The sequence below is a fragment of the Heterocephalus glaber genome, unplaced genomic scaffold (genome assembly GCF_053883595.1).
Source record: "Heterocephalus glaber isolate CG9 unplaced genomic scaffold, H.glaber_assembly_v1.0 deba00001606, whole genome shotgun sequence".
Classification (NCBI taxonomy): domain Eukaryota; kingdom Metazoa; phylum Chordata; class Mammalia; order Rodentia; family Bathyergidae; genus Heterocephalus; species Heterocephalus glaber.
The window spans coordinates 6,653,732-6,680,765 of record NW_028258377.1 but is presented as its reverse complement, the minus strand read 5'-3'; the positions used below and the strand labels follow the sequence as shown (position 1 = coordinate 6,680,765).

At 37.8% G+C, this 27,034-nt stretch overlaps 1 protein-coding gene and 1 long non-coding RNA gene across 12 annotated transcripts in view; both read right to left on the bottom strand.

Annotated features, from left to right (window-relative positions):
- The window catches only part of LOC110344406 (uncharacterized), a 556,324-nt gene extending 542,833 nt beyond the window's left edge, over nt 1–13,491 (bottom strand). For all 4 annotated transcript variants that reach the window (XR_015444734.1, XR_015444735.1, XR_015444736.1 and 1 more), the window contains exon 1: nt 13,330–13,491. This is a non-coding gene — a long non-coding RNA (uncharacterized LOC110344406). The remainder of the gene's footprint in view (nt 1–13,329) is intronic.
- A 2,658-nt stretch (nt 13,492–16,149) lies between these two features.
- Nucleotides 16,150–27,034, bottom strand: part of Trim36 (tripartite motif containing 36) — a 49,204-nt gene continuing 38,319 nt past the window's right edge. For all 8 annotated transcript variants that reach the window (XM_087194701.1, XM_087194702.1, XM_087194703.1 and 5 more), the window contains one exon: nt 16,150–26,084. In XM_087194701.1, the coding sequence (XP_087050827.1) occupies nt 25,733–26,084 (352 nt within the window). In that variant the 3' untranslated portion in view covers nt 16,150–25,732. The remainder of the gene's footprint in view (nt 26,085–27,034) is intronic.

The following is a 27,034-nucleotide window of genomic DNA, read 5'->3' as shown; positions in this document are numbered from 1 at the left end:
AAGGTCTTGAGTTCAATCCCCGGTACCAAAAAAAGAGTCCTCTTTTGCCCTTAATAGCCAGTTCTCTGAAGCTTCAATCTCAGGTAATAGTTAATACTTGAATCTTTTCTTTGCAAAAATCAAAGATTTTTGTTTTTAGGTTAGAGACCTTGACCATTGAGGTCCTCCCAGAGGAGGAGTCTCTTTAACATACTTTCTCTTCCTGATAACAAAACTCAAAAGAACTTTTTGCCTGGCAATTAGGACGAATTCACAAGTTTGCTCAAATAAAAAACTTAATCACATATCATATTGCATATAGTATTTTTAACATCAATGATATTTAAAACAAGGTACATAAAGATATAAGAAGATTATCTTCCATGAAGATCATAGGTTCTACATCCCAATGGCAAGAGACACATAGTACAGTAAGCAACCACTTCCCATAAATGTGAAAGGAAACCTTTGTGAACCAAAACTCTTCAGTGAGGGCCGGGAATTTAGCTCAGTGGTTTCACTGCCTGCTGCACAAGCACAAGGACCCAGTTGGATCCCCAGTACCAAAAAAAAAATTGAAAAAAACAAAAAACTCTTCAGTGAAACAGCTGCTCTTTCAAGGTGCCACCACGGCTACCTCATACTTACATAAAATCAGTCCCTCGAAGTCTCCCATGCAATATGCAAAAGGGAAACAGTTATTTGTAGTTGTAGATTTATTGAACACTGTGCAATTCGGTTCATTTTTTTTGAGCATGCACAGATGTAATCTGGGTGATATTTGGCTCTTTGGTGAAAACAGAAAGCTCAACACAGCTGAGCTTTGTGGAATGCTCATGGCTGAACTACATTTCAGCACTAGGGGGCAATATCCTCATTTAGAATCTCTTCTCCTACACATCTAAACTAATTTTGGTGGTTGCTTTATCCCTCTCAATTAGAGGATCCGTCCAGTTAAAGAGAAGAATACAAATAGTACATCAAATTAAATACCATCTAGAATCCATTTAGGGTCTGTGGGAGACTAGCTTTCCAACTGTTTTGAAAATCCCTCAAAGTTGTTGTTTAATTCTAATTTATAAATAGGTCATTGGAGCTTGTAATTTTCAACATGAATTCTGTAAGCAAAGCCCAAAACCCTCATCAGCCTCCTCTGTCGTTTGCCTATCAACCAGCCATCAAAACGAAACTCTACTTTTTTTCAAGAGTGAATTTCTGGCTGGCAATGAGGCCAGAAATAGGGTATTTGAATGAAGTCCTGGATTTGGTCCCTAGCGCTGGAAAGAAAAAAAAGAGTGAATTTCATCCTGACATTTCCAGACTCAGTTTAACACAGAGTCATTCTACAGTAGGCAGAGAGAGAAGATGGGGACCTTGTTGATCAAGCCTCAGTAGGTAAGCCACAGGACTCAAGAGTCCTCTATTCCCCAAGCCTTGAGACACATAATGTCATCTTTCCAGAGCAGTAAACCTTCCCCCATGTCTAACCTGTAAATACAGGTTACCCAGAAAACTACTGAACAAGGTCAGAATGCTCTTTGGAAAAACTATCTTGAGAGAATAATGAAGTTTATGGAAATCAAAATTTATGATACAGGGCTCTATTCAATTCTCAATTAAACTTATTAACATTTTTGAGCCATTATTTTTATGTTAAATGAATTATCCATTTTGCCTTCTGCGAGGTAGTAACTGGCTCAAAGTCATTCCTTTTGAATTGTGGAGTGGAGCAAATCTGACTCTCACTTATGTTAATTTCTGTACTTTGTTGCTGTCCTAAAGTCTTAAGAGATAATGTTGGAGCCTAAGGACTTCAAAAACCAGAGTCCAGAGAACTTGACTTCCAATGCATGCTTGCCTAGCCTCTCAGATTTTAGAAATAAAAGGTTTGTCATGAGTTGGCAGAGTTGCCCATTCACCATCACTGCCCTGTCCTATTTTGCTCTGGGTGTCCTACAGAAACAGTGGTTCCAGTTCAAATCCCATTGTGGAGATGAGAAAAGTGATCATAGGGTGTTATCATTCGGGTCCATCTTTGAGACCAGACCTGAAGATTCCCAAAGCATTGTTGTTTTCAGTTAAGCTGTATTAAAAGCAGAATAAAATCTATAGAAAATGATTCCTGTGGGCGGCATAAAAAGTTAAATTTCTCCAACAGAGGCTCTACTTTCACCTTGGCAGCTCAGCTGACTCCCAGCACATAGCTCCTCTTTTGAATGGATGGGGATTTGGATCTATCAGTGTTAATTACATTAAACATTTACTATTTGCAGGCACCAGGGCTGCTGAAAAGTTTTGCAGTTTATTTACCACACATTGGTACTCAGCAAAGTAAAGTGGGGCCACAGCCAGGCACAGCCTCTGCCCTGAAGAGGTGCCCTCTTACCACACAGTGCCCCCATGGCCGTCTCTGGCAGGAGGAAGTGTATTTTCCAATGTACATGCAAGCACACAGCTGAGCCTTAACAGTGAAAAATGCCTTATTTGGTTTATTTTATTTAATTCTCATTTAGTCACTACACCCTCTGAGGTAGCTCCTGTGAGCTCTATTTCACAGTTGTGGAAACTGCCTAGTTCTGTTTCCCACTTCCACAGTAAGTGGCAAAGGGAGAAACCAGCCCAGATCTCTTTACCACCTAAGCCGAGAGGTCCTGGTGCAAATAAAATGCAAAGTACTATGGTCACCAATGTGACATGTCCACACGCAGTCCCTGTGCAAATGATTGCTATGTGACCTTTCCCAAGTCCCCGTATGCATCTTCCTTTCACCTGTGCTCCAAGCTAAATATAGAAAAGAGAACAAATCAACTGAAATCTGCTCCATTCGCTATTTTGAAATATCACATACAAAACCCCCACAAAATAAATGTGTAGCTTAAAGAATTAAAATACTTATTTAACACCCATCCAGGCCAAGAAATTACCAGCATCAGAAGACAACTCACCAATAGTGCCTTCCCAACAACAACTCCTTCCTTCATCCCCACAAGTACCCCTGTCCTGACTGTTGTAATGGAGTTTAAGAATATTTTTTATTCTCATATGTACATTTCTAAACAATATAGTTAAGATCATTTAACAAGTGCTCATTGAGCATCTAATGATTATATGTGTCATACTCTAACCTAAGCACTTGAAGAATAATAGTAAATGTCTTTTCCCTTGTGGGATTTATGTTCTAGCAGATATACATTCTTCCTATTTTCAAACCTGTTATAAACATCATACAGACATATAGCATCTTACTTCTGCATGACGTTGTGAGATTCAGTCACCTTGTCACATACAGTTGTAATCACTGATATCTACAGTATCCCATTACATAAGTGCTTCATCATTATTTTTTGTTGTTGTTGTTGTTGCAGGGGCTCGAAGTCCAGACCTTGAACTTTCAAGGGAGGCCAAGGCACCACTGAGCTAAATCCCCAGCCCCTATTTTTTATTCTATTGTTGATGACCATCTTGGTCGGAGCTTTCTTGCACAGTACATGTATTCAGATGCACATGAGCATGAACTTTTCTAGAACCTATGAGAATTGCTGAGTCATTGGATATGCAAATCTTCAAATTTAGTAGATTATAGACTATTTTCCAAAAATGGCTGTACCAGAGGAAGCTCCCCGCCTCCATCACAGGCTCCTAGGGCAGTGAAGCTCAGCCAGTCCCAGCACCTGGAAGGAAGCTCCCCCGCTGTCATCCCAGGCTCCTAGGGCCAAGAAGGTGAGCCAGTCACAGAACCCAGAAGGAAGCTCCCCCACCTGCATTCCAGGCTCCTAGGGCAGTGAAGCTCAGCCAGTCCCAGCACCCAGAAGGAAGCTCCCCATCTCCATCCCAGGCTCCTAGGGCAGTGAAGCTCAGCCAGTCCCAGTACCCGGAAGGAAGCTTCCCCACCGCCATCCCAAGCTCCTAGGGCAGAGAAGGTGAGCCGCGTGGGTGCCAGAAGCACCCCCACCCCGCCCAGTGGAAATGAGAAGACACATAAACAAGCCTCAAAAACAGACTTCCAGTTCACCTACAGCAACCCCAAAGGGAAACAAGATGGAACACTCTTGATACTCAACCACCAGGACTCTCTGAACTGGCAAGAAAAGAGGATCTGGGAAAAATGAAATCAGAAATAATTAATCAGATAACAGCAAAGATTTTGCTCATGGTGCAAGACATGATTAATAAATCTAGAGAGGACACAGATTAAAAAATAGAGGAGCTGAGGAACACAATGGAATCCCAACATAGGAAACAAATGGAATCCGTAAAACAGATACAAACAGATTTCCAAGAGATTAAAAACTCCATCGAAAGTCTGCACAGCAGAATGAACCAATGTGAGGATAGAATTTCAGATATAGAAGATAAGATTGCAATTAGTGAGGAGGAAGAGAAAAATTGCTTTAAAATTGTAAGGGAACATGAGAAATCAATCCCCCAGCTGCTAGACGATGCAAAGAAGAATAACGTAAGACTGATTGGAGTCAATGAAGAAAGAGGAGACAGTGCAGATGATATAAAAAAACTCTTCACAGAAGTGATGGCAGAAAACTTCCCAAGGAGGGGGAAAGAACTTGACATACAGATAAGTGAGGCATATAGGACTCCAGCTAGCCTTAATCAAAAAAAATCTACACATAGGCATATAATAGTTAGGATTGCAGAAATCCAACAGAAGAACAAAATTCTACAAGCAGTGAGAGAAAAGAAACAAATCACATACAAAGGAAAGCCCATCAGAATCACAGCAGACTTCTCAATGCAAACCCTCAAGGCAAGAAGAGCTTGGAGTGATGTATTTCAAGTCCTAAAGGAAAACAGCCTCCAAGCCAGATTGATGTACCCTGCAAAACTATCTTTTAAAATGGATGGAGAAATAAGATACTTTCATGAGAAAGAGCACCTCAGGAACTTCATGAATATCAAACTGGCACTCCAAAGTATTTTAGACAATACCCTAGGAAAAGACAATGAGGATCACAACCTCAGGAAACCCAGCACAATGAATCCATTGGTCGTGACAAATTAAACGCAAAAGGGGAGAATCCAACAAAAAGAAAAAGTCATGACAAGGCTTTTAAAACTTTTAACTTCATCTCCCTAATGAGTGTATAATTCAATCTTATTATTGTACTGATCAGCATTTTTCTGATTCTAGAATTGTACACCATTCCTTGTGCTATACTGGCTATCATCTTCTTATGTCTACTTTTTAATTGAGTTGTCTATTAATGAGCTCTAAGAATTCTTTATATATTCTGCTCATAGGTTATATACATTGTAAATATAGTCTGTTTAAGGACTACTTTTCATTTTAATGATGTCACTTAAAGTTCTAAATTTTGATGGAATCTCATTTATCAATTGTTTTCTTTTATACATCATGGTTTTTGTATCCTAGGTAGTTCTTGCGTACCCTAAATTCATAAATATTTTCCCTTATAGTTTCTTCTTAAGATTTTATACTTTTAGGCTTTCTTATTTAGGTTCATAGATCCCTTCAAGTTATTTTCATGTATGGAAATAAAGGGTTGAAGTTAATTTTTTATATACAGATACCAGGTGTTCTAGTGCCATTTGCTGAAGACACTATCTCTTCCTCGGCTCTTGAATTGAGTTTATATTCTATAAAATGCTAATGTTAAATAATCTTTCAAAACTCCGTGGACCATTTTTGTGTGGTTCTATTTCTAGATTCTCTGTTTTATTCCAATGATCTATATGTCTTTCCTTACCCCAACACTGCCTTGATTACTGTAGTTTTAGAAGAAGTCTTAAAATTGGGTGCTAAACGTCTTCTAAAGCTGTTTTTGTTTTTGTTTTTGGCTTTTCTGAGTCCTTTGTACTCCTACGTAACTTTTAAATTTCAATATCCAGTTCTTCATTTATAGCAAATATACACAGACCTGAATTTTTATATATACCTTGTGTTTTCTAATCCTGCTAAATTCAAATACAAGCTCTAGGGGCTCCTAGAGATTTCTTAGTATTTTCTCTCTAGATGATCATTTCATCTACATATATAGATTTTGCTTCTGCCGTGCCAGTCCTATCCTAGTTGTGTCATTTTATCACTAGGCTATTTTGGTTTAACCTATGTTTCAAAGTCTAATGGACAGATGAAGAGTAGGCATATATGCCCTTGTTCCCCACTTTAGGGAGAAAGCATTGTATCGTCTCCATTCATACAAGTAGTTTTTGTTGGAAGTATGGAGTACATGTCTTTGATCTGTTGAGAAGGTTCTGTTCTACTTCTAGTCTCCTGATAGCTTTTACCATGAACAGCTGTAGAATTTAGTCCAATGCTTTCTCCAACTAGTGACAGGATCATATGGCTTTCTCCTTTCCTCTGTTAAAATGATTACTTTTGGGGGTGGATCTTCCAATGCTGAACCAACACTGCCATCCCTATAACAAAACCACTTTCTACATACTGCCAGATCTGACTTCTAATAGTTTGTTTTGTTAAACAAATTTCTATCTATGTTCACACTTTTTTCTTCTATTATCTTTATCCAGTTTTAGGATTAGCACAATGTTGATTTCCTAAAATGAGGGGAGAAGTGTTCCTTCTTTTTTCTGCTTCAAATGTTTGATATAATTTATCAGTTAAAATGTTTATGAGCCTGCTGTTGTCATATAGGTAGGTTTTCAAGCTAGGAATATACTTTCTTTAATAAGTGCTATTCAAATTTTATATTTCCTCCAGAGTTAGTTTCATTAATTTGTCTTCTAAGTTACTTCTTAGAAGTTGTCAAATTTATTTCAAAAAAGATTTTTGTAATATGCTTTCTATATCCTTTTAAATTCTGTAAAATCTGTGGTAATGTCTCCTAGATCTTAGTGTTGTAATTTAAAAAATGTATAACTGATATTGTGTAACAGGAAGAAAAGGTCTAAAAGAGTGGGGGAATTGAGAGGGGTGGCAGAAGGGAAAAAAGGGAAAGGAAAAAAATATGAGAAGAGGAAAAAAAAATGGAAACAAGGTCTTTGCAAATAGGGAAGGGTGGAGGGGGTGAAGGGAGGTCAAGGGAAGGGGAAAAAAGATAAGAACCAAGAGACTCATGTAATGGTACAAGATCCCAATGATGAATGTAACTGTATTTTATACCTAAAATGTACCAATAAAGTTAATGGGGAAAAAAAATGGCTGTACCAATCTACTCTTCCACCAGTAAGGTATGAAATTCCCTTAATTAACATTTCAGAGTGATCTTATTTTGTATTTCACTTTTCTTTCGTGCAATGACTATTCAAGTCTTTTTTTTTTTTCCAGTGCTGGGGATTGATCCCAGGGTATTGCACATGCACACCCAGCCCACTATTCACATCCTTTACTCATTACTCTCCTGGGATCTTAACTATGTTTAAGATGCTCTAATGGATGCTACACAAAAATCTGTGCCCACAAAAAGGCATGCTATACCTCTTCAAGTGACTCTCACTACCAATGGATGTAGTGTTTATTTTTGTGATATAATTAATCTTCTAGGCTCACATTTATTCATTGAGTTAAATTGAGGTAGACACTTAATCCTTAGTATCATTTTGAGAGAATGTTCAGCTAACTTTTTCAGAAACAAACTCTTTTAAGATTCTAAATTTTCACTTTTCCATGTGGTAACTGAGAAGACATTGTGACATGAACCTTTACTGCTCTAAGCACAAACTTCTACTAGAAAGAATCATCTACACTGAAGGAATATAGGATTTAAGAAGACTCTTAGCATTCTACTCATGGTGCAAGACTTGGTAGCTCTTGAAACAGTCTTTGCCCATATTTATGGTTTTAGAGACATCTGAAACTCACCTGGTAATGTGAGCTGCAATCAGAAAGCTGAAATATTTCCCAAAATGATTTATACAAGTTAATTCTCATACTCTTTAATTCTAGTTTGTTGAATGCAGCTGCGTTCATAGAGATGAAATGGCACTGGTTTTCAGTCCAGAAAAACTCCTCTAATTCTAAAAGATTAGAATTAATCTTTTAAGAACCTTAAAGGAAGGCAGATTAGTAGATTTTTAAGCTACCTAAGACATAATGACCACCACTATTTCTAAAAATCTGTAATCAACACTACTAATTATTGTTTTAGGCTTTTACCCTCAAGTACCAGAGAATGTGACCTTATTTGGAAATAGTCTTTACAGAGGCCAACAAGTTAAAATTAGATCATTCTCTGACTGGTAATCGTAGAGGTAGTTTGGACATGGGGACAGACACACACAGAGGGAGCAGAAGACGTGACCCATGTTGTGTTGTCACAAACTAAGAAATACCTGGGGCCACCAGGAGCTGGAAGACATAGAGAAAGATTCTTTCCCCATCAACCTTGTGAACAATGATTTTGATGAATTTGTTCCAAGCCACTCAGCTTATGACACTTTATTACATCAGCCCTGTGAAGCTAATGCAGGAACATTTAGACTTCTGAACTACTTGAGGGGAGAAGTGTTCCTTCTTTTTTCTGCTTTAAATGTTTGATATAATTTATCAGTTAAAATGTTTATGACCCTGCTGTTGTCATATAGGTAGGTTTTCAAGCTAGGAATATACTTTCTTCTATTCCCTTCCCCTGCCAACCCCAGAAACTCAAAGCTTGTTTTAAAACTTGGGGCAGAAGCAGTGATGATTCAGGAGCCAAGCACCAGGACTGAGAAAAGCTGGAAAGACCACCTCTGTAGCTGCACATAGAAACAGCCTGCAGTCCTGGGGCAACAGCAGTCTTTGCCCTGAGGCACTGACTGCAGAGGTGGTCAGGGGTAAGAGCTAGAACAAAACCAATCCTGAGGCCAGGACTGATACTTCTGGGGCTCCCTGTCCATGGCAAAGTCATTATACTTTAAGTATCAATGTTGACATGCTAAGGGTTATATTGCAGGCTGATGGGGCCTGGTTTTGCTGAGCACCTACTATGTGCCAGGTACAGGCAAGCTACTGAGAGAAGGGATAGCCAAAGTAATTGTTAATAAGAGCAATACAACAATCTAAAGGCAACTCTTTATCATCTAATTTAAGGTATTGGTCTAACTCAAAAAATAAAATTGTTAAGGGGCTAGAGGTTAGCTCAGTGGTAAAGAACATGCTACACTTATGCAAAGCCCTTGAGTAAATCCCCAGCACCAAAACAAAACAAAAGCCTGCTAAATTATGGGGCGGAGGATGGGGGATTCTTTTTTACTCTGAACATATTCTATTTTAACAAGACACTTGTGGGAAGTGATAAACAGAAAAGAAAAAAGTACTTCCTCAATCTAAAAACATCAAAGGAAATGCTCATGCTACTGATGGGAGCCAGCAAGTAAATTCCATCTGGCGAGAGAAATATAAACTCTAGAGCCTCTGAAGAAACTGCTGCTCTGTGAAGCTTCTCCCCAATTTGTGATGGTGGGAGGGAATTAACATTCATTGCACATTTATCTGCCACACACTTCTGCTAATCTTCAAGATAGGCATTTTTCCATTTTACAGATGAGGAAACCAAGGCTCTCAGGGTCACGAAACTTTGCCAAGGTTTTTCCTTGAACAGCAGAGCTGCACTGTGAGCATGTGCCTACCCCTCTGCACACATCTTTACATTGCATTGTGACTCTCAGGCAGTGGCTCTCAAAAGGATGCAATATGAGCACATTGTGGACAAAATCCAGGCAAGCCACTGTGCCAAATTTACATCACTGCCAGGACTAGAGGACAGGGGAGAATTTACCATTACGAGTGATTGTTTAATGTCTTAATGCTTTCAGAAGTGGCATGGCAGATTGCTGACAAATTGGCTGAAACAATTTTCTGATGTACTTTGATGATTTTCTGGTGTACTTTGATGAGCTAGTGGGGATATTAAAATGGAGACCCTTTATTAAAATTATCTCCTCTACCCACTATAAGCCTGGTGTGATGGTACACGCCCATAATCCCAGCATCCTGGGCCAATGAGACAAGAGGATTGCCAAATTTGAGACCAGCCTGGGCAACTTAGCAATTTAGCAAGACTGTCCGAGAAGTTAAAAAAATAAAAATAAAAGTAGAGAAGCAGTACCAGCCAGGGATGTAGCTTTCTGTGAAGGCTCAGAACTCAATCTTCAGTGCTGGGAAAGAAAGAAAAATCTTGGGCTGGGGATTTAACTCAGTGGTTTTGCTGCCTGCCTCACAAGTGCAAGGACCTGAGTTCGATTCCCGGGCCAAAAAAAAAAAAGAAAAATCTCTTCTATTCTCTTCTATATTGTAACTTTTAAAAGATTTTTAATACCTCTTATTTTTAAATAAATTTCTTGGTTAAGGGAGAGCAAGTATCAAGAGCCCAGAGAATAGCAGTTAGTTTTGAGGTACTTCTAAGATACCCAAGTGTCCATGCAAAGTAGGTGGTGAACTGGAGCTGAGGCTCAGGAGAGGCTGAGGCTAGAGACAGTAAGCTCTGGACCACTGGCACATAGGGTTACTGAAGTCAAGTGCAAAGACGAGAGCACTTAGAGATTCGGTACTGTGAGTGAGGGCTCCACAGTGTTCACAGTATTAGTCAATTCACACACTGGCATTACAAAATCCTAAGGTCCCCAAGCAAACACAGATGGTCCAAGAATACTCAAAATTCAATGCAAAATTCAAAATGCAATGATGTAGATTCTCTAATCTTCCTCTAAAGACTTAACTCATGTGTTTATAAGAGATCCATTATTTTAAGTAAAAAGTTTCTTCATAAAGTATTTGCAGTCTAACCTCTTAGAAAAGGAGACCAGGCTAGCCAGCCTTATTTCAGGTAATACTTTAAGAGTACATTAAAGAACTTAATCTTTCAGCCCTAGTTACTTTGTCATATTGCATCCATCTCTCCTATTAAGACTAATTTGGTTCTTCAGATGTCTATGTCAAGCCAACAACCATCTAAATACCAAAGTTTACCTAATATCTTTAGTAATAGGAATCAAAATTGCAAAGACTCAGAAATATCCTTTGGAAAACAGACAATTGCAAAAATAAAATGGTCAAATTCATGGGTTATCAAGAATAGTGAATAAAATCCCTAAGTTAGATCTACATGAATCCATTTCATTCCCAGATTAATGAAGGTGGCATCATTGATTAAAGTAATTGAATCTTATTTCATTTATTTCCACCAACAAAATACTTCAGACCTGTTCAATGTGATTATTTTTTAAATCAATATTTCACCCATTTCTGTTGCTCCAAAGTTAGACTGTACATAAGTATAATGTCCTGACAAGGAGAGCAGGTAAATATATAATGGAAACATTTTTAGTGCCATAAATAACCTTCTGAAACATAAAATAATTTCAGTTGTCAAGCTAAATGAACTGTGGACAGACTGAAACCAGCTTTGGAGGGTTTATGTCTAAGAATTTTAATAAGAGGTTATTATGGTCCCTGGTTAAACTAAAACTGAAGAAGCAAAATAAAATCTTTGAAGAGTTACAGAAGTTGTAACAAATGGAACTCAGATGAGACTATTCATATTAAATTAAAATTCTAAGTAATTTATAATTTGAAAGGAAAAAGGTGAGGGATTGCTGTAGTTAGGGTTTGCAAGGGAATAGATTTAATACAGAACACCTAATTCATAGGATTATTTTATAACATTCACTCACAAATGTCAAATGCAGAGGAATGCAAGAGATCTGTCCATGTGCTCCAAAGAATCAGAGGATTGTATCGAGGATGTGCACTGGGAAGGCCCAAAGGCCAGTGGTGGAAGCTAAAACATTTGCACAAGCAGGGTAAAGGGTCTGTGCCACCAAGCTGAGAAATCTGCACTGCAGCCAGGAAGCTATGCTCAAGGCAGAGACCAGAGCTACCCTGAAGAGGCCAGCAGCCATTCCCAGTGGCAGCAAGGACCGGAGTTCCTCTGACAATCAGAACAGCTAAGTTTGTATCAGGAAAACCAGGCTCAGCAAGCTTCTCCAGGAAAATCAACACCCCGTGATCTTTCCCTCCAGTTCTCTCTTTATGCCATTCTCAACAATTCTCAGCTGGGTTTTTCATGCCCAGCCACCATTCTGACTCAGTTCAGCTTGGTGTTCCAAGTTGACCATTAGTTAATCACCATAGGGGTATGATGGAATAAGCCAACAATGAATAAAGACAGATTTGAGGCCACTGTCACAAAAGTATACATATTCTCACTAATGACTGAACAAGATGCTACTGACTAATTCTGCAATTCCAACTAGAATCTATTAAGTCTATGCATTTTAAAAGTGATCATGTAAATCTGAAAATTTCCCATGAAGATAACTTCTTATCACCAAAATCTTTCCAAACTATCGGCATTACCAACTTCACAGGTTTTCTTTGAACGTACAAAAGCTGAGTCTATTAGAGATATGAAATGATTGGGAATGTCTCATCTTCCCAATTCCTATTCTTCTCTTGAAAACTATATGTGACCTCTGGAAAAGCTCAAAGGTTCTCATTTACAGGAGCAAGATAGGAATCAGTTGTGTGAAGTGAACCCACCCAAAAGCAGTCATTTCAATCATGCCCCTTATTTTTTTAAACAAAATAGGTGCTTTCCCCATTTACAGACAAGGAAACAAAACATACACTGGCACAACTTTCCTGCAGTGTGGTCACTTTGAATCCCTTGTACCAAGAACATTCTTTGAAGCAGTCTAAGAACAGACTAGTTAGCCTGACTATCCAATGATAAAATGCCATGCCATCATTAAAAACTGGAATGAATGAGGGCTGAGGTGTAGCTCAGGGTAGAGTACTTGCTTGGCATGAAGGCCTGGGTTCAGTGCCTTAGCACCAACACAATGCCCCTCCTAAACCCCACAACAGTTAATGGTAGAAGAAACTTTTTTTTCAGATTTTGGGATTAGTTGTGGATTCAAATCTCAACTCTGTCATGTATAAGCTTTGATATCTAGACAAGTTATTTATCTGATTCTCAGTCTCCTTCCCTGTGAAACAGATAAAATGGTGCACTTCTCTTAGGATTGTTACAAAATTAAGCAGTTGGCATAGGTCCTGGAATATAGTGCTCAACAAATAGTAAATTTTGAAATGAAGAATCCTATAAAATTTTTTAATCAGTTGTAGATATATTTTGCAATTAACTCATTCTAGTATCATGGAGGACAAAATAGAATCAAACAAAATCTACTCACATATTCTGGAAAATCTATGCTGTGACTGCTGAGTTTTTTTGTTTTTTGTTTTTTGTTTTCTTTTTTAAGAGCTGGGGTGCCCAGTAATCCCTGCACTTAATTTGGGAAGCCCAAACTCTCTCCTATACCATATGTTACCTTGGAAATAATGATGAAATGTTTGACCAAAGCCCAAGTAGACTCAAAACTTCTTGAAGAGATCATTTTGGCCTTACCAGTAAATATCAAGAGTCCTACCTCAGGTGATCATTCCCATTCCAGTCCAGCCTGTTAAATTTTCACTATGAAATCTCCTACTCCAGCTCCCGATTCATACATGCAGAGGCGGCGTTGGTCTGTTCTCCAAAACCCAGCCATTCAGTGTCATCCTGGTTCTAGATCTTGTTAGAAAAACAGAATCCCAAGCCCCACCCCTCCCTACCCCACCCCAACTGAACCACAATCAGCAGTATAACAAGTTCCCCAGGTGAACCAAAGGCATGTTAATGTTTGAAGAGCATTGCCCTAAATAGAGCACCTGCTATTCTTTATTTAACAAGATTAAATTTGCTTTGGACACTGGTACTGTTCATGATACAGACTACATAACTTTTTCTTGTGCATTTTTAGAACTCTTGTTCACTGTTATGTAATAGCAAGAAAAAAACCCTTGGAGCATTTATCTTGATCTGTGAGATTTTGTTTACTGACAAACTTTATCACATCTCAAATTAATTATTAACACAGATTTCTAATTTGTTTTCAGGCTGATAAGCAAATTATTTTAGAAAAACCTGGTCCTGATGTATAAGAACCAACAGCAAAGGTGGAAGGGGTCCAGGGACAAAAGAAAGAGGCAGACAGATCCAGAATTCTATAAAATGCAATTTATTATAGTCTATGGTCAAAACTATGTCTTGGGTAGCAGAAAGACAGGAAAATCCCTGCACCCCAAGAGAGGAGGAAGGCATTTATGTGCAAAGCTAGACAAAGGTGAGTGGCAGTCAGACAAGAACATACGTGGCCTTTCTCTGAAATAAAATGTCTGGCATTACTTAAGAAATGTCATGAATCAGTGGCAGGCACAACATACTAGACTATCTTTTTTTACATGTGATTTTTTGACTCTTCTTGTTTTTATGAAAAAATAAAACATTTTCATAACCAAATAATAAATAGAATAACAACAGCTATTGCACTGTGTATCATTCTAATTTGTTTCATGTAGACTATCTTAATAACTTCATTTGTGCTTTAGGGTTTGGGATGTGTGCCAGAGCCACCTGGCAAGCAAAGTTGGCTGTGACAACAAAAATAACTGTGTCCTATGAAGCAAGATCTCTGCACAAATAACAGCTGAGTACACTACATGTGATTTTCCTAGTATAACTTTCCCTTTAAGTATATTCTTGTCCTTTGTAAAAGATATCTTACAGGTTAAATTCTATTTTCAAAAATGCTATTTAAAAGCGGAATGTACATGTGAAGCTACCATATAGTGAGCACTACTTGATGCCAGACACTACTACATACTCTGTATATGTTATCTACTGTACCTAAGGACATGGCCCTGGAACTATTACAGATGAGATGAAGCTCACACGTTAACAACGTATTTAAGATTACAGTTATTAAATGATAAAACTCATATTAATCTAAACCAGGTAGGGCCCATAAATCTGTACTATTATTCCTGTTTGTGCAACATGTTCCACGGAATGTTTTGTTATAGTCAAAGTCAAATGAGAACTAAATACTGTGAAGATTCCTCTAGTTAAAAAAAAAATCTATTACCCAAATTTGTTTATGGGGTGCTCCCCCTATAAACAATTGAAGTGAATTCTGAGATCAACTCTTTAGATATAGACTACAATATACTGACCTTTACAACTTGAGTATTCCTCCTCACCCAGGGGGTCTCACAGTGTTGCCCCCAACTGGCTTCTGAACACAAACCTCCTGCCTGGGCCTACTAAGTACCTGGGACTGCAGGCACGGTACACAGCTTTAAGGATGTTCATAGAATTCCCTTATCAACTAACAACTTTAAGGCCTCTTAGGCATGCTTCAGGGAATTCAAATCCTTGCTTATCAAAGGTATTGGCAGAACTGGTTACCCAAGAAATTTTATGAGAAAAATACTTTCTAGATTAGAGGAGCTCATGTACAAGGGCAAAGGTAAGTCACAGGCCTGAAAACCAAGGAAGATCTGGAGAGCAGAGCAATAAAAACTGGGTTAAAATCCTGCCTTTATGGAGTTTACATTTTATAGGACGCAAACAAATGTGAAATTTAGAAGTTCCATAGAGAGGACTGGGGACGTGTAGCTCAGGGGTAGAGGGCTTGCCTGGCGTGCATGTGGCCCCCAAAAAACAAAACAACAAAGGAGTCTCATGAAAAATAAAGCAGAGGAAGGGAAGTACACAGGGGGTGGAACAGTGTAATCTAAAGAATAGATGGTTCTCAGAAATGCAACATCTAAAAAGAGACAAAAGTGATTTAAAAACTGTATAAATATAATTACATTTACCTCTCCCCTCTCCTGATTCACTACCACCATTATTAATAACTTGCAAGGAAGATAGGAGACAGAGATTCTGAAGAAAACTGGGAATGTCTCTCACTCAGGGACACTAGGTACATAGGTCAGGAAAACACAGTTTGCTTACAGAGAGATGGAACCTCAGCTTAGTTCCTAGTACAGTTCTGAAGAACCACTATCCAGAATTTTTTCATTAGAGAAAATGAACACCCTGAGAAAAGACGTACAGATACTGACTCAGGAGTGGATCCAACAAAAGACACCTTATCACTTGACAATGCCATAGTGAAGCCAACAGTCAATAAGCCCCTGCAGACACAACTGTCAATCACTCTTTAGTACTTCAGTCCTTAACAGATATAGACAGAAGTGGGGGAATGCCTAATTGGAGAATAGAAAATGGTACATACACTTTGGAAGATAGTTTGGCAGTTTCTTACAAAACATATTCTTACCATATGATCCAGCAATTGATCTTCTTGGTATTTATCCAAAAGAACTGAGAACTTATGTCCACCCAAAAACTTACACATGGATGTTTATAACAGTTTTATTTGTAACTGTGAAAACTTGGAAGCAAGATGTCCTTCTGTAGGTAAATGGATTAAGCACTAAAAAGAAATGAACTGCAAAGCTACAAAAGACATGGACAAAACTTACATGTACATCAGGAAAGAAGCCAAGGCTACATACAGTATGATTCCAATTAATGACATTGAGAAAGGCAAAACTATAAATAGAAAAACCAGTGTTTTCAAGGGATTAGAGAGAAAGGGTAGGGGTGGATGAACATAAATCAGCACAGAGGATTTTTAGAGCAGTGAAACTATTCTATACAATTCTACTGTGAACAAATATCATTATAAATTTGTTCAAAACCATAGAGTGTACACCACCACCAAGAGTGAACCTCAAGATAAGACAGGACCTTCCAGTGATAAGGCTGTGTTAATGTTAGTCCATCAGTGGACACAAACCCACCACTCTAGTGAGGGACAGACATACTGGGGAGCCAGTGTTTGTGTGGAGCCAGAGGGTATACAGTAAATCTCTCTACCTTCCTCTTAATTCTGCTCTGAACCTAAAACTACTCTATAAGTCTTATTTTTAAAAAAGAAAAACGACACAAGATATAGACACACACACTTGTAATCCTAGCTGTTTGGGAGGCTGAGGTAGGAGGACCACAAGTTCAAGGTCATCCTAAGCAACTTTAGTGAGACCCTAACTCAAAATACAAAAATAAATGTCTGGGGATGTAACTCAATAACCCGAGGTTCAAAATCCCTAGTAATGAAAAAACAAACAAACAAAAATCTTCCATTGTCAGGATACTGCCACAAACAAGCAGGTAAACTCCTTTAAAATGAATCCAAATCTTGTCAAGTAGAGCATGGTTTCTTGAAAGTATTCTTGCCTATTAACACTGGCTCTCAATTCTTTTCTATAGCAATAAGATTGGTTATATTCCTACATGGGATATTTGCTGAGGGTTAGCGATGAATCTATTCTTATTAACCAAAGAAAAAAATTAAGACCTATCAAGTTTATTAGTAACAACTAAAGTTATGATCCACTAACAACCACGACTACTGGAACCCATGACGGAACAGCATGAGTCTGAACTAAGTGACCACTTATCAGGTCAAACTAATCTACTACAGATCAGAAAAGAAACATTAGTTTCATTTTTTTCTAATGATCACTGCCACAAGAATTCAACTAATAAAAACATCCAAAATAATCTTTCATAAAACTTTAGCTTTAAATTAATGTTAACTAAATGTCTTTAATATTGTTTCAATTTTCCATATAAACATACGAAAAATTCCTGAAATGCAGATTTAAATAATTACACTTGACTTTCTTTTAATTTTTATTAAAAACAAAGAAATTCTGTTGAACAATTTATAACTCTGCTGTTTGAAACAGCTTTTATTCCTGTTAAAGCTTTATATTTAAAAACACCTACACGATGTGTTACACAATGCTGGAGTATTAAACTTAACCACACCTGTGACTTTAGCAGCTTTATTGCACAATGATCAACATAACATTGCGTAATTGCTTAACCTATGTCATAAAGTGCTATTCATAGACAGGAGGCAATAAAGATGACTAAACACACATCCTCCGTCATATTTTCTATAGGGCAGGAGGGGTCTAATGTAGTGCTACTTATCTGAAGAACAGATTTCTCTTTAAAAATGAGAATAAAAGACAGGTCCCAAGAGTTTGGGTTACTCTGTTAAAATGTGTCAATAGCACTCCATAACTAATCAATGCTATAATATATAATGGTCATAGTTTCTGAACATTTTAACTTAAAAAATAAGCAGTTTAAATAAAAATCACCTAGCTAAAAGAATATCTTTCAAAAATGAAGATAAAATGTAATTCTTCCAATTAAAAGAAATGTCAATATTTAAAAAGGTACAATGATTATTTCAGTTACTATTCCTAAACCATTAATTTTTTATTTTTATTTGCTTATACTACAGATTCTTATTACCAAAAATAAACTGTAGAAAATGCCATACAACCAATTAGTTACTCCATATTTTGTAATATATTTAATGCTACTAAAAATATGAGCTTTTCAGACTTGTTAACATAAACCAGGAAAATCTGATACATTAACATTTGTGCCCAAAAAATGAAAAACACAAGACACAGAAAAGGCAAAAGAATAAAGATGACTTCAAAATTCCATCTTCAATAATATTGCTAAAAAATAATTCTTTGATGTAAACACAAACATTTTCACAGAGTAGGAAATAATGAAGATTAATTTTGAAAAAAAAAAAAAACTAAAGTGAAAAGTTTTGTAAGTTAGCCAAGAATTTCATGCTTTCTGTAAGAAACCATGTTTATTACATATGCCAGTTAATGGGGATGACAGCTAAGGGAACTCTTTAAAATGTCCTTATCAATACAGTTTGTGGTCTTTTAAAAAACAAAACAAGCCAGCCATGGTGGCACACACCTGTAATCCCAGAACTGAGGGAGGCTGAGGCAGGAGGATTCCAAGTCCAAGTCCTGCCCAGGCAACTTAGCAAGGCCCTGTCTCAAAAATAAGAATAATGAGGGCAACCCACTTTCCAATCCCCCCTTCTGTCTCTCTTCCAATAAATTTTTCCTACTCTTAACCTCCGTTGTTCCTAGAATTCATTCTTCAATTTTAGAGAACATGAACTCATGTTCTGGATATATAGCAGGTTTGGAAGTTACATCTTTTCCCCCTATATCATTTTGGAGGTTCCACCAAGATTACTGGTCGGAGGTTAAGAGTTTGCTTTTGTTCCATAGGTTTTAACGTTGGTCTTTTTTGGTTCATAGATTGGTACTATTAATTTCATAGGCTCTGGCTATTTGTGTCATAGATTCTAGTTTTTGTTTCAGATAAATTCTGGCCTTTGTTTTGGCTTTTGTTTCAAAAGTGTCTTAATATTAGGTTGTGTGTTTTAAATGTTTGCAAATTTCTTGTTTTTCTTACACATTGTCTTTTGTTAAAATTATGTTTTATTCTTTTGTATGTGTTGCATTTGGACTTAGTTGCTTAAAAATGTTGTAAAATCAGTCTCTTATGAAATTGTCTCAAAGACGGGTCAGGCTTTTATCTGTCCCTTACAGAATGCCAAACAGTATTTACCCTGCCAGCTAGTAATTGCCTTTAGGGCAGCTGCCACTCTCAAAGCAGAGGACAAGTTTCTCCAGTTGCCCTCTGGTGAATCCCCACTCCCAATGACACCACTGGCACGTGGAATGTTGACCAGATAGGCAATTAGGTTCCTTTCAGAGATAGATCTCTGATTGTGTGGAACTAGTGGAAACTGAGGTGACAACCCAAAGGTCCTCAGAAATTAGCTCCCAGCAGCCCATCTGGGTAATCAGCAGAAAATCTCTACATCTTGTCCCTATCTAGACTCCTCAGTGAGGTGAAAGGGGAACTCTGTCTGTGATCAGCAGATATCCTCTGTCTCAGAGTGATCTGAAATGATGCCATCAGAGCCTTTTCTTAAGCATCAAGAGTTGAGCTACAGGTTTGGACTGCTTTCTCTGCTACTAGTAAGACAGACCCCTAGACACATGTAAAAAATAAATAAAATCTTTGATAGATTAAAAACTACCTGAACCTTCTCTCTCCTCCTAGGCATGGTCTTCTTCATTTATATGTGTAGGGGAAAAATGCCTTTTCTGATAGGTTATGGACTTTGGAACATTGACTGTAGACTTATAAAATGCTGTATGATGATTTTTGGATATTTAACCAGCTTGAGCTTTATTTGGACTTTTTCTCTCTGCTAGTGAGTTAAAAACTCCCCTTAAACTTTTCTCCAACTTGTTGGGAGTTCATTTGAGAACCCTTGTAGTCAGACTGCTCCTCCTTCCAGAAAGTCAGACTGAGGCAACTTGCAACAACTGTTTTGTCTTGTACTAGGGAAAATAACAATCAGTAACTTGCATTTGTGTTTTTACATGCTAACTAGAATATGGAACTATTTTAGCCACCCTTTCTCTTCATTCATGCATGCATAGGAAGTTGATAAGAGTGCCTTTACTATGTAGATTGTGGCTGCTAGGACCACCTATGAGTTTCAAATACTTAGTGAATTTAAAATGGACCTTAAAGGAGTAGCCCTGTATTGCTGCTAATAAAAATTGCCTAAATGGCTGGATAGACAACAAATTTCTCAGAACTTTCAGGATCTCTGATTTATCATCTCTGGAGGTGATCTCTTTTGCAGGAAAAGTGCCCTAATTTGACTGTTGACTTCTTCTCTTTCAAGGAACTCGATAGCAGTGGTTTAAATCTTTTGGTTTGGTAGAATACTTTGTTCTCTAAACATGATTGTTATGGCTGAAGTCAACTGTAACTTGTGCTTTAGGAGTACCTACTGGAGTAAGGATATAAGTTACCTGAGGAAGATAAGATTGTGCGATGGTAAAGGGTAGATAGTCCGGTCCTGTTTTATTTTCTGATTCTCTCTTCAGATGGTAGCTACCTACCATGGAGTGGTAAAAACCTTGGGGGACGCCCTGGGGACACCAGAACCAAGCAGAGACTTATAGGATGCCATATTTGTTTCTCTTGTTTCAAATTGGGACTCTATATCTGAACCTCTTACTCCTTTGGAATATATTAAGGAGCAATTTAGTATTTCTCTATACCCACATGTGGTGGGCCTACCTCCTAAAGCTAAGTACACAGAGGAAAGTATTATGATGCTATCCCACAGTTAGAATTATACTGTAAAAGAGAGAAAATGGTCAAAATAATCTTATGTTGAGATTTTCTTTACATTAAGAAGTAATTCTTGCTTGGAAACAGCCCAAGTGCCCATCACCTGGAACTGGATAAAGAAGATGTGGTTTTTTAAGAAAACGGAGTACTACTGATCCATAAAGAATGAGAAACTAATCATTTGTAGCTAAATGGATGCATATTGAGGCCATACTCTTAAGTGAAATGAATAGAATACACGTGTAAATACCAAATAGTTTCTCTAGTGTGAGAAACTGACAGTGTAAATAAGGATTAAAAGGATTAATAACTAATAATTGATACTTTGAAATAGGATAAGGTCCAAAGGGGTAGGGGTGGTGGGAGGAGATGGGGAAAGGAAAGAATGGATAGGAAAAATTATGAGAAAAGAAAAAACAATGGAAATGAAGTCTACGTAAATAGGGAAGGGTGGAGGGGTGAAGGGCGCACAGGTAATGGGGAAAAAATAAGAACCAAGATACATCATGTATAGGTACAAGCACCCAATGATAAATGTAGAGGTACTGTATACCTAAAATGTACCAATAAAATAATTTAAGCAAAAAAAAAAAAGAAGAAGTAATTCTTGCTTGAGTTCAAATATAAATGTGGGCCATACAAAAATGAGAGACACCTCACCCTTAAGACATTCAGTACCTCTAAGCCTAAGGCTACTCCTCACCCTAACCACCAGGTGCTGAGGGTAGAGTTTCTAGGCCAGCTATAATTAAATCTCCATGAGGTTATATCCATCCTTAGCTAAATTGTTGAGGTCCCTCAAAGACAATATCCCTTGCAGGAAGTAAATGGCAAATATGGGACTACCTGTGTTCATGTGTCTTTTTCTCCCAGTAATCTTAGATCAAATGAGACTTAAAAGTTTTCAGATGACCCTGATATGTACATTGAGGTCCTTAGAAGACTTACTCAGACCTATGGATTAGATTAAAAAGATGTAATGTTGCCCTTAAATCAAACATTGATTTCTAATGAGAAACAAGTAGTATTATAAGCTGCTACCACATATAGAGGCAAATATCTTAATTTTGGAAGCTCAAAAGACAGGCAGCCAAGGGAATACCTGGTTCCTACCAGAACACAAGCAGTTCCTATACAAGCCCCCACTGGCCTGCCAATCAGATAGGAGATTAAATAGAAGACATTTTCAGGCACATATTTTTGAAAGTCTAAGAAACATGAGAACTAAGTCCTTCAGTTATTTTAAATTGTCAACTATTTACCAGGAAAAAGATGAGGACATCCCTAGATCCTGATTTGATAAAAGGAATATTATAGTTTTTCTAAGTCAGTCTTGCAATATACAGACAGTATAGTGTTGTGTGCTCCCTCAGAAGAGCTTTCTAGCCAAGACATCTGCTCTGCTGAATTTTCTAACAGACAGGGGTTATAATGTTTCTAGATCTAAAGCAAAGCTTTGCAAACTTGAGGTAAAATATTTAGGCCTTATTATATCTAAGGGAACCCAAAGACTGAGGGAAGAAAGAATTAAACCAATGTTTCCCTTTCCACAGCCCAAGACTCTAAAACAGTCAAGGAGGTTCCTGGAAATTATAGGCTTTTGTTGCCTTTAGATAGCAGGATATAGTGAGATTGTGTGACCCCTCAACTGGCTTATCAAAAAACCCCAAAAGACAGATACTCATATTTTAACCTAGAAACCTGGTTCCAAGACCACATTCCAGAAGCTCAAACAAACACTTCAAAGTGCCTGCCCACAGGACACCATCTCAGTTTGTATGTTAATAATAGGTAAAACATGGATTTGGGAGTGTTTCTACAAGATCGGGGACCTGCTCAACAGCCCGTAGGGTATTTTAATCATAAATTAGATATTACAGATTCAGAGTAATTCATTAAAAGGGTAAGCCCTAAACAATATAGTTAGAACACTTTTATTCTCTTTTAAGAGGCAAAAAGCAGCCATCTGGGTTGATTATTGGTTTTTCTGCTTGGCAATTCAGTTGGAGTCAATCATAGCTTTTGTCTCTAGAGACATGTTTTGCTAAGGATTGCAGATCCACTCTGGAAAAGCTCCTGATCTTAATTGTCCTTCTACACCTGAGATGGTTAAAATTTAGTTCTTGTGCCATACCTAAAGGCACTCTTCTGTCCCTTCTCCACTGCCCTGCCCCTGAGAAATAACAAAGTTTGATTCAAGGCACTTCCCTCCTCTGTGGCTGCTGGATTTCAACACAGTTTCCAAAATGACTCAAAGCTATATGGCTACCAAGATGACAATGCCTGGCACCTATCAAGGGCTTTTAGATAGACCCTCTGTAGAGTAACTCTGACTGCTGATGACAACTACGATCCTCTTCAGCTGGAAGTAGCCAGAATGGTCTTCGCCCTTTGCCCCCCTCACAGAAGTTAGGGGTACTTCAGAGGGGGGAATATTCCAGATAGGATCGCAGCTATGCATGAGCAGCCACCCCTAACTTCCTGCCTTTGTAGTCATGGTCATTTTTAGTTTTATTTCACATCATCACTGACAATGTTAGCAGTGGAAGCCATGATGCCAAAACAACAGGAGATTAAATTAGGCACGAGAAATGATGTGATCAAGAAACTGGGCGAACACAAGGTGTAGAGGCTGCTGGACGGACTGCTGGCAGTAGGTTTGGGACTGAACTCAAGGAGCACTGAACTATATTTTCTGCCCTGTTTTGAGACAAAGTCTCACTAAGTTGCTCCAGTTGGCCTTGAACTTGAGATCCTCCTGCCTCAGCCACCCAGAGTGCTGGATTACAGGTGTGAGCCACCACTCCTAGCAATTTCATTTTTATAAAGGAATACTCTAAAATAACAATGAAAAGTATAGTATAGAAAGTACATAAACCAGCTACGTAGTCATTTATTACTATCATCAAATATGAATTATAGATAATTGTATGAGTTACATACTTGGTGGGGTTTTTTGGAAAAAGGATCTCTCTATGCAGTTCTGGCTGGCCTTGAACTCACTATGTAGCTCAGGCTAGCCTCAAACTCAAGGGATCCTCCTGTCTCAGCCTCCTGAGTGCTGGTATCACAGGCATGCACCACCATGCCCGGCTGAGTTGGACTTTTATATGACATTGCACAAGGACATTCTGAAATGATAGGAATTTTTCTGTTCCATTATAATCTTTTTTTCTTTCCAGTTAGTATTATAGACAGTTGGGCTGGGGATTTAGCTCAGTGGTTCCACCACCTGCCTCGCAAGCACAAGGTCCTGAGTTTGATCCCCGGTACAAAAAAAAAAGTATTATAGACAGCTAAGTTAAAATATTATAGGCTGTCAGAAAGGTCTGGGCCCTCAAGAGAATCAGTGCAGAAGAGAGAACTCTTCACAACTGTGGCTGGAGGTGCATTTGTTGAAGGTCAGGCTTCAAGAGGAAAAATGATTATGCCCACCTACTTCTCCTAGGGATGAACAACAGTGACTGATGTTCTAAATAGGTGTCAATCGCCTTGGGTGGGGACCAAAACCTCCCTTGCTTGGTCCCTGTATGCTTACTACATGACTTGCTTCCCTATTTGATGCCTGTTTAATCAATATTATGTAAGTGACTATACTCATAATCTTATTGGTTGACTATAGTTCATACCTAAGTGACCATACTTGTTTGTTTTTGTATTATTGGGGGGGGCATTGTAGATAGGTAAGTTAATTAGATACCTTGTAGGAACTTAGGGCAGGCCTGCAAGGAGCCAACATGGAGGACAATCAAGACACATTCACTGAAGGCCAGCACTGATACTCTTAAATAGGTATCAATCACCTGGGTGGGGAACAAAGGTCTTCCAAGAAAGATCCCTGACTCACCTCTTTCCAGAAAAGCCTTGCTCATTCCTTGTACACTTGCTACATGACTTGTTTCCCCACTGGATGCCCACTTAATCAATACTACCTAAGCAACTATACTTGTCATAATCTTATTGGTTGCTCATAGTTTTGTCCACCTTGCGATTTCTCATTGGATCAAATATTACCTAAGTGACTATACTTATAATCTTACTAGTTGACTCTAGTTTTGTCCCACCTTGAACCCGCCTCACCTCATGGCTTTGTCCCATAAAACACCTTTGAGAAGTTGGGTGAGTGGGCAACCCATTTTCTGGTCCCCCTTTTCTCTCTCTTAGACAGAAGTTATCTTTCAATAAATTTTTCCTACTCTTAAAAAAAAAAAGAATAATGGTCTGGGGGTGTAGTGCAAAGGCCCTGGGTTCAATCTCCAGTACTCAAGCCAAACAAAACCAAACCAGTAGTATCACTTTCCAGGCAATATACTCATAATAGTTTGTTACACATTAAAGTATGTAATCTCCACTTAAGCCTGCTACCATTTTTAGGCATTTTTTAAAAAACCTATCTGTAGCTTTGTTTTCCTATTAACATTTAAAATGTGAGACATACTCCTTAATACTGACTTCTATCCATAGGCATTTAAAAAATATCTTAAGACATTAATGATACAAAAATGAAAAGGCAAACACAAAAGAAGCATAATAATACTTCTGTATACCTCCCCCACCCCATAAAGAATGGATCAGCAATACCAGCTGACATAAATAAATTAGATTACCCATGCATAAAGAGAAATAAAATACAGTTGCAAATGTAACCATTCAGTATTAATTAGGAAAACATGTCTTCACTGAAATCATTTGTGAAAGGCAGAACAGCATGGAGGAGACAAGGCTGTTTAGGTTTTCTGTGTTTAAAGAAGAATCGTACACTAAAAACAAGTGCCATGACAGAAGACGTGGATGATACGTAATGAGTTACAAAGGCTTTCACTGAGGCGCTGTATTGTTCACATTTTCCATCCTAGTCACATGGGATATCGAAACTACATGTCTTCTTGGTATTCCAGGTATTTCGCGGTGATGGATTCTTCAAGTTGAACTGCTCCACTGCCCATTAATGCAAATGCTGGATACATTGTGTGCGAGCAGTCTACCTGGCGTTCATAAAGGCATTTCATGTGCTCCATGTCATAGAAACCCACTTTGCCTTTATCATAGTCAAGGAAAATCCCTATACTTGTTGGCATGGGAAGAACTCTATTTTCAGGTTCATTAGAAGTAGGTGACTTGGGTATAAAAAATTTCTTCATGCCTATAGTAACTAAGGTAAAAGGCTGTGAAGAATCAAAACAGGTGTCTTCGCTTCCACTGTCATGCCCACTGTCTTGCTCATATCTGAAACACAGTATACAGACACAGTACCTGTATCTTCATCTATAGGTCTTCAAGTATCTTCAAAACATTTTCACAATATACTGTATAGTGACTTAAAATGACAGTAACTTTTACATCAAATTTTTTCCATTAAAATATGGTTAAAGCACATTGTCATTTAGAATTATACCATATACAGAGACTCAAATTCCCTGTCATAAGACTTTATCCACTTTTATCTAGATATGTATACAATTGAGAACTTAAAAGTTCATTAACTTTGACCTCCTAGATATAAAGCAGGGAAGAAGGGAGTAAATGGGACTGGTCAAAGACTAAACATTTATGGCATTCAAGTGCAAAAGAAAACACAAAGATGTATGGCTTAATCCAAGGAATTATCAAGCTAAGTAAAATAAACAGGCACTGCAAAATAATATAAGAGAAAAAAACCCTGTTTAATTATTCTTTTGAGAACTTTACTTCCTGACTGGGATTTCTATCTTAAGAAAGGATTATGAAGTTCCTTCTATTATAAAACAAATTTGTATATACAAGCCTGTTTTTTCCCTATGCATACCTTGTGTGTGTGTGTGTGTGTGTATGTGTGTGTGTGTATAGACAGATGCAGTATATATATATATATTTATATATATTGTTGATGCAGTGTGTATTATAGATATATATATAGATAAATATACAGTGCATCAACAATTTTAATCATGTTTTTGCTTTTAGCATTTTTTATAAAATGTTACAACCTTTTAAACCATTAGTACCAATATCTTATCAAGTGGGCATGCCACTATGTTTAACCACACCCCTATGATACTTTGTGTTATGTAAATTTTGCATATCTGTGCAAAAAGTGTTTCTTGTCAGACTGTTAATCTGGGATACTGTTCACATAAATGGCCAAAATTTATTTGTGGCTAGTTTACTTTATCCCATGTAAAAGAAGCTAAACTACA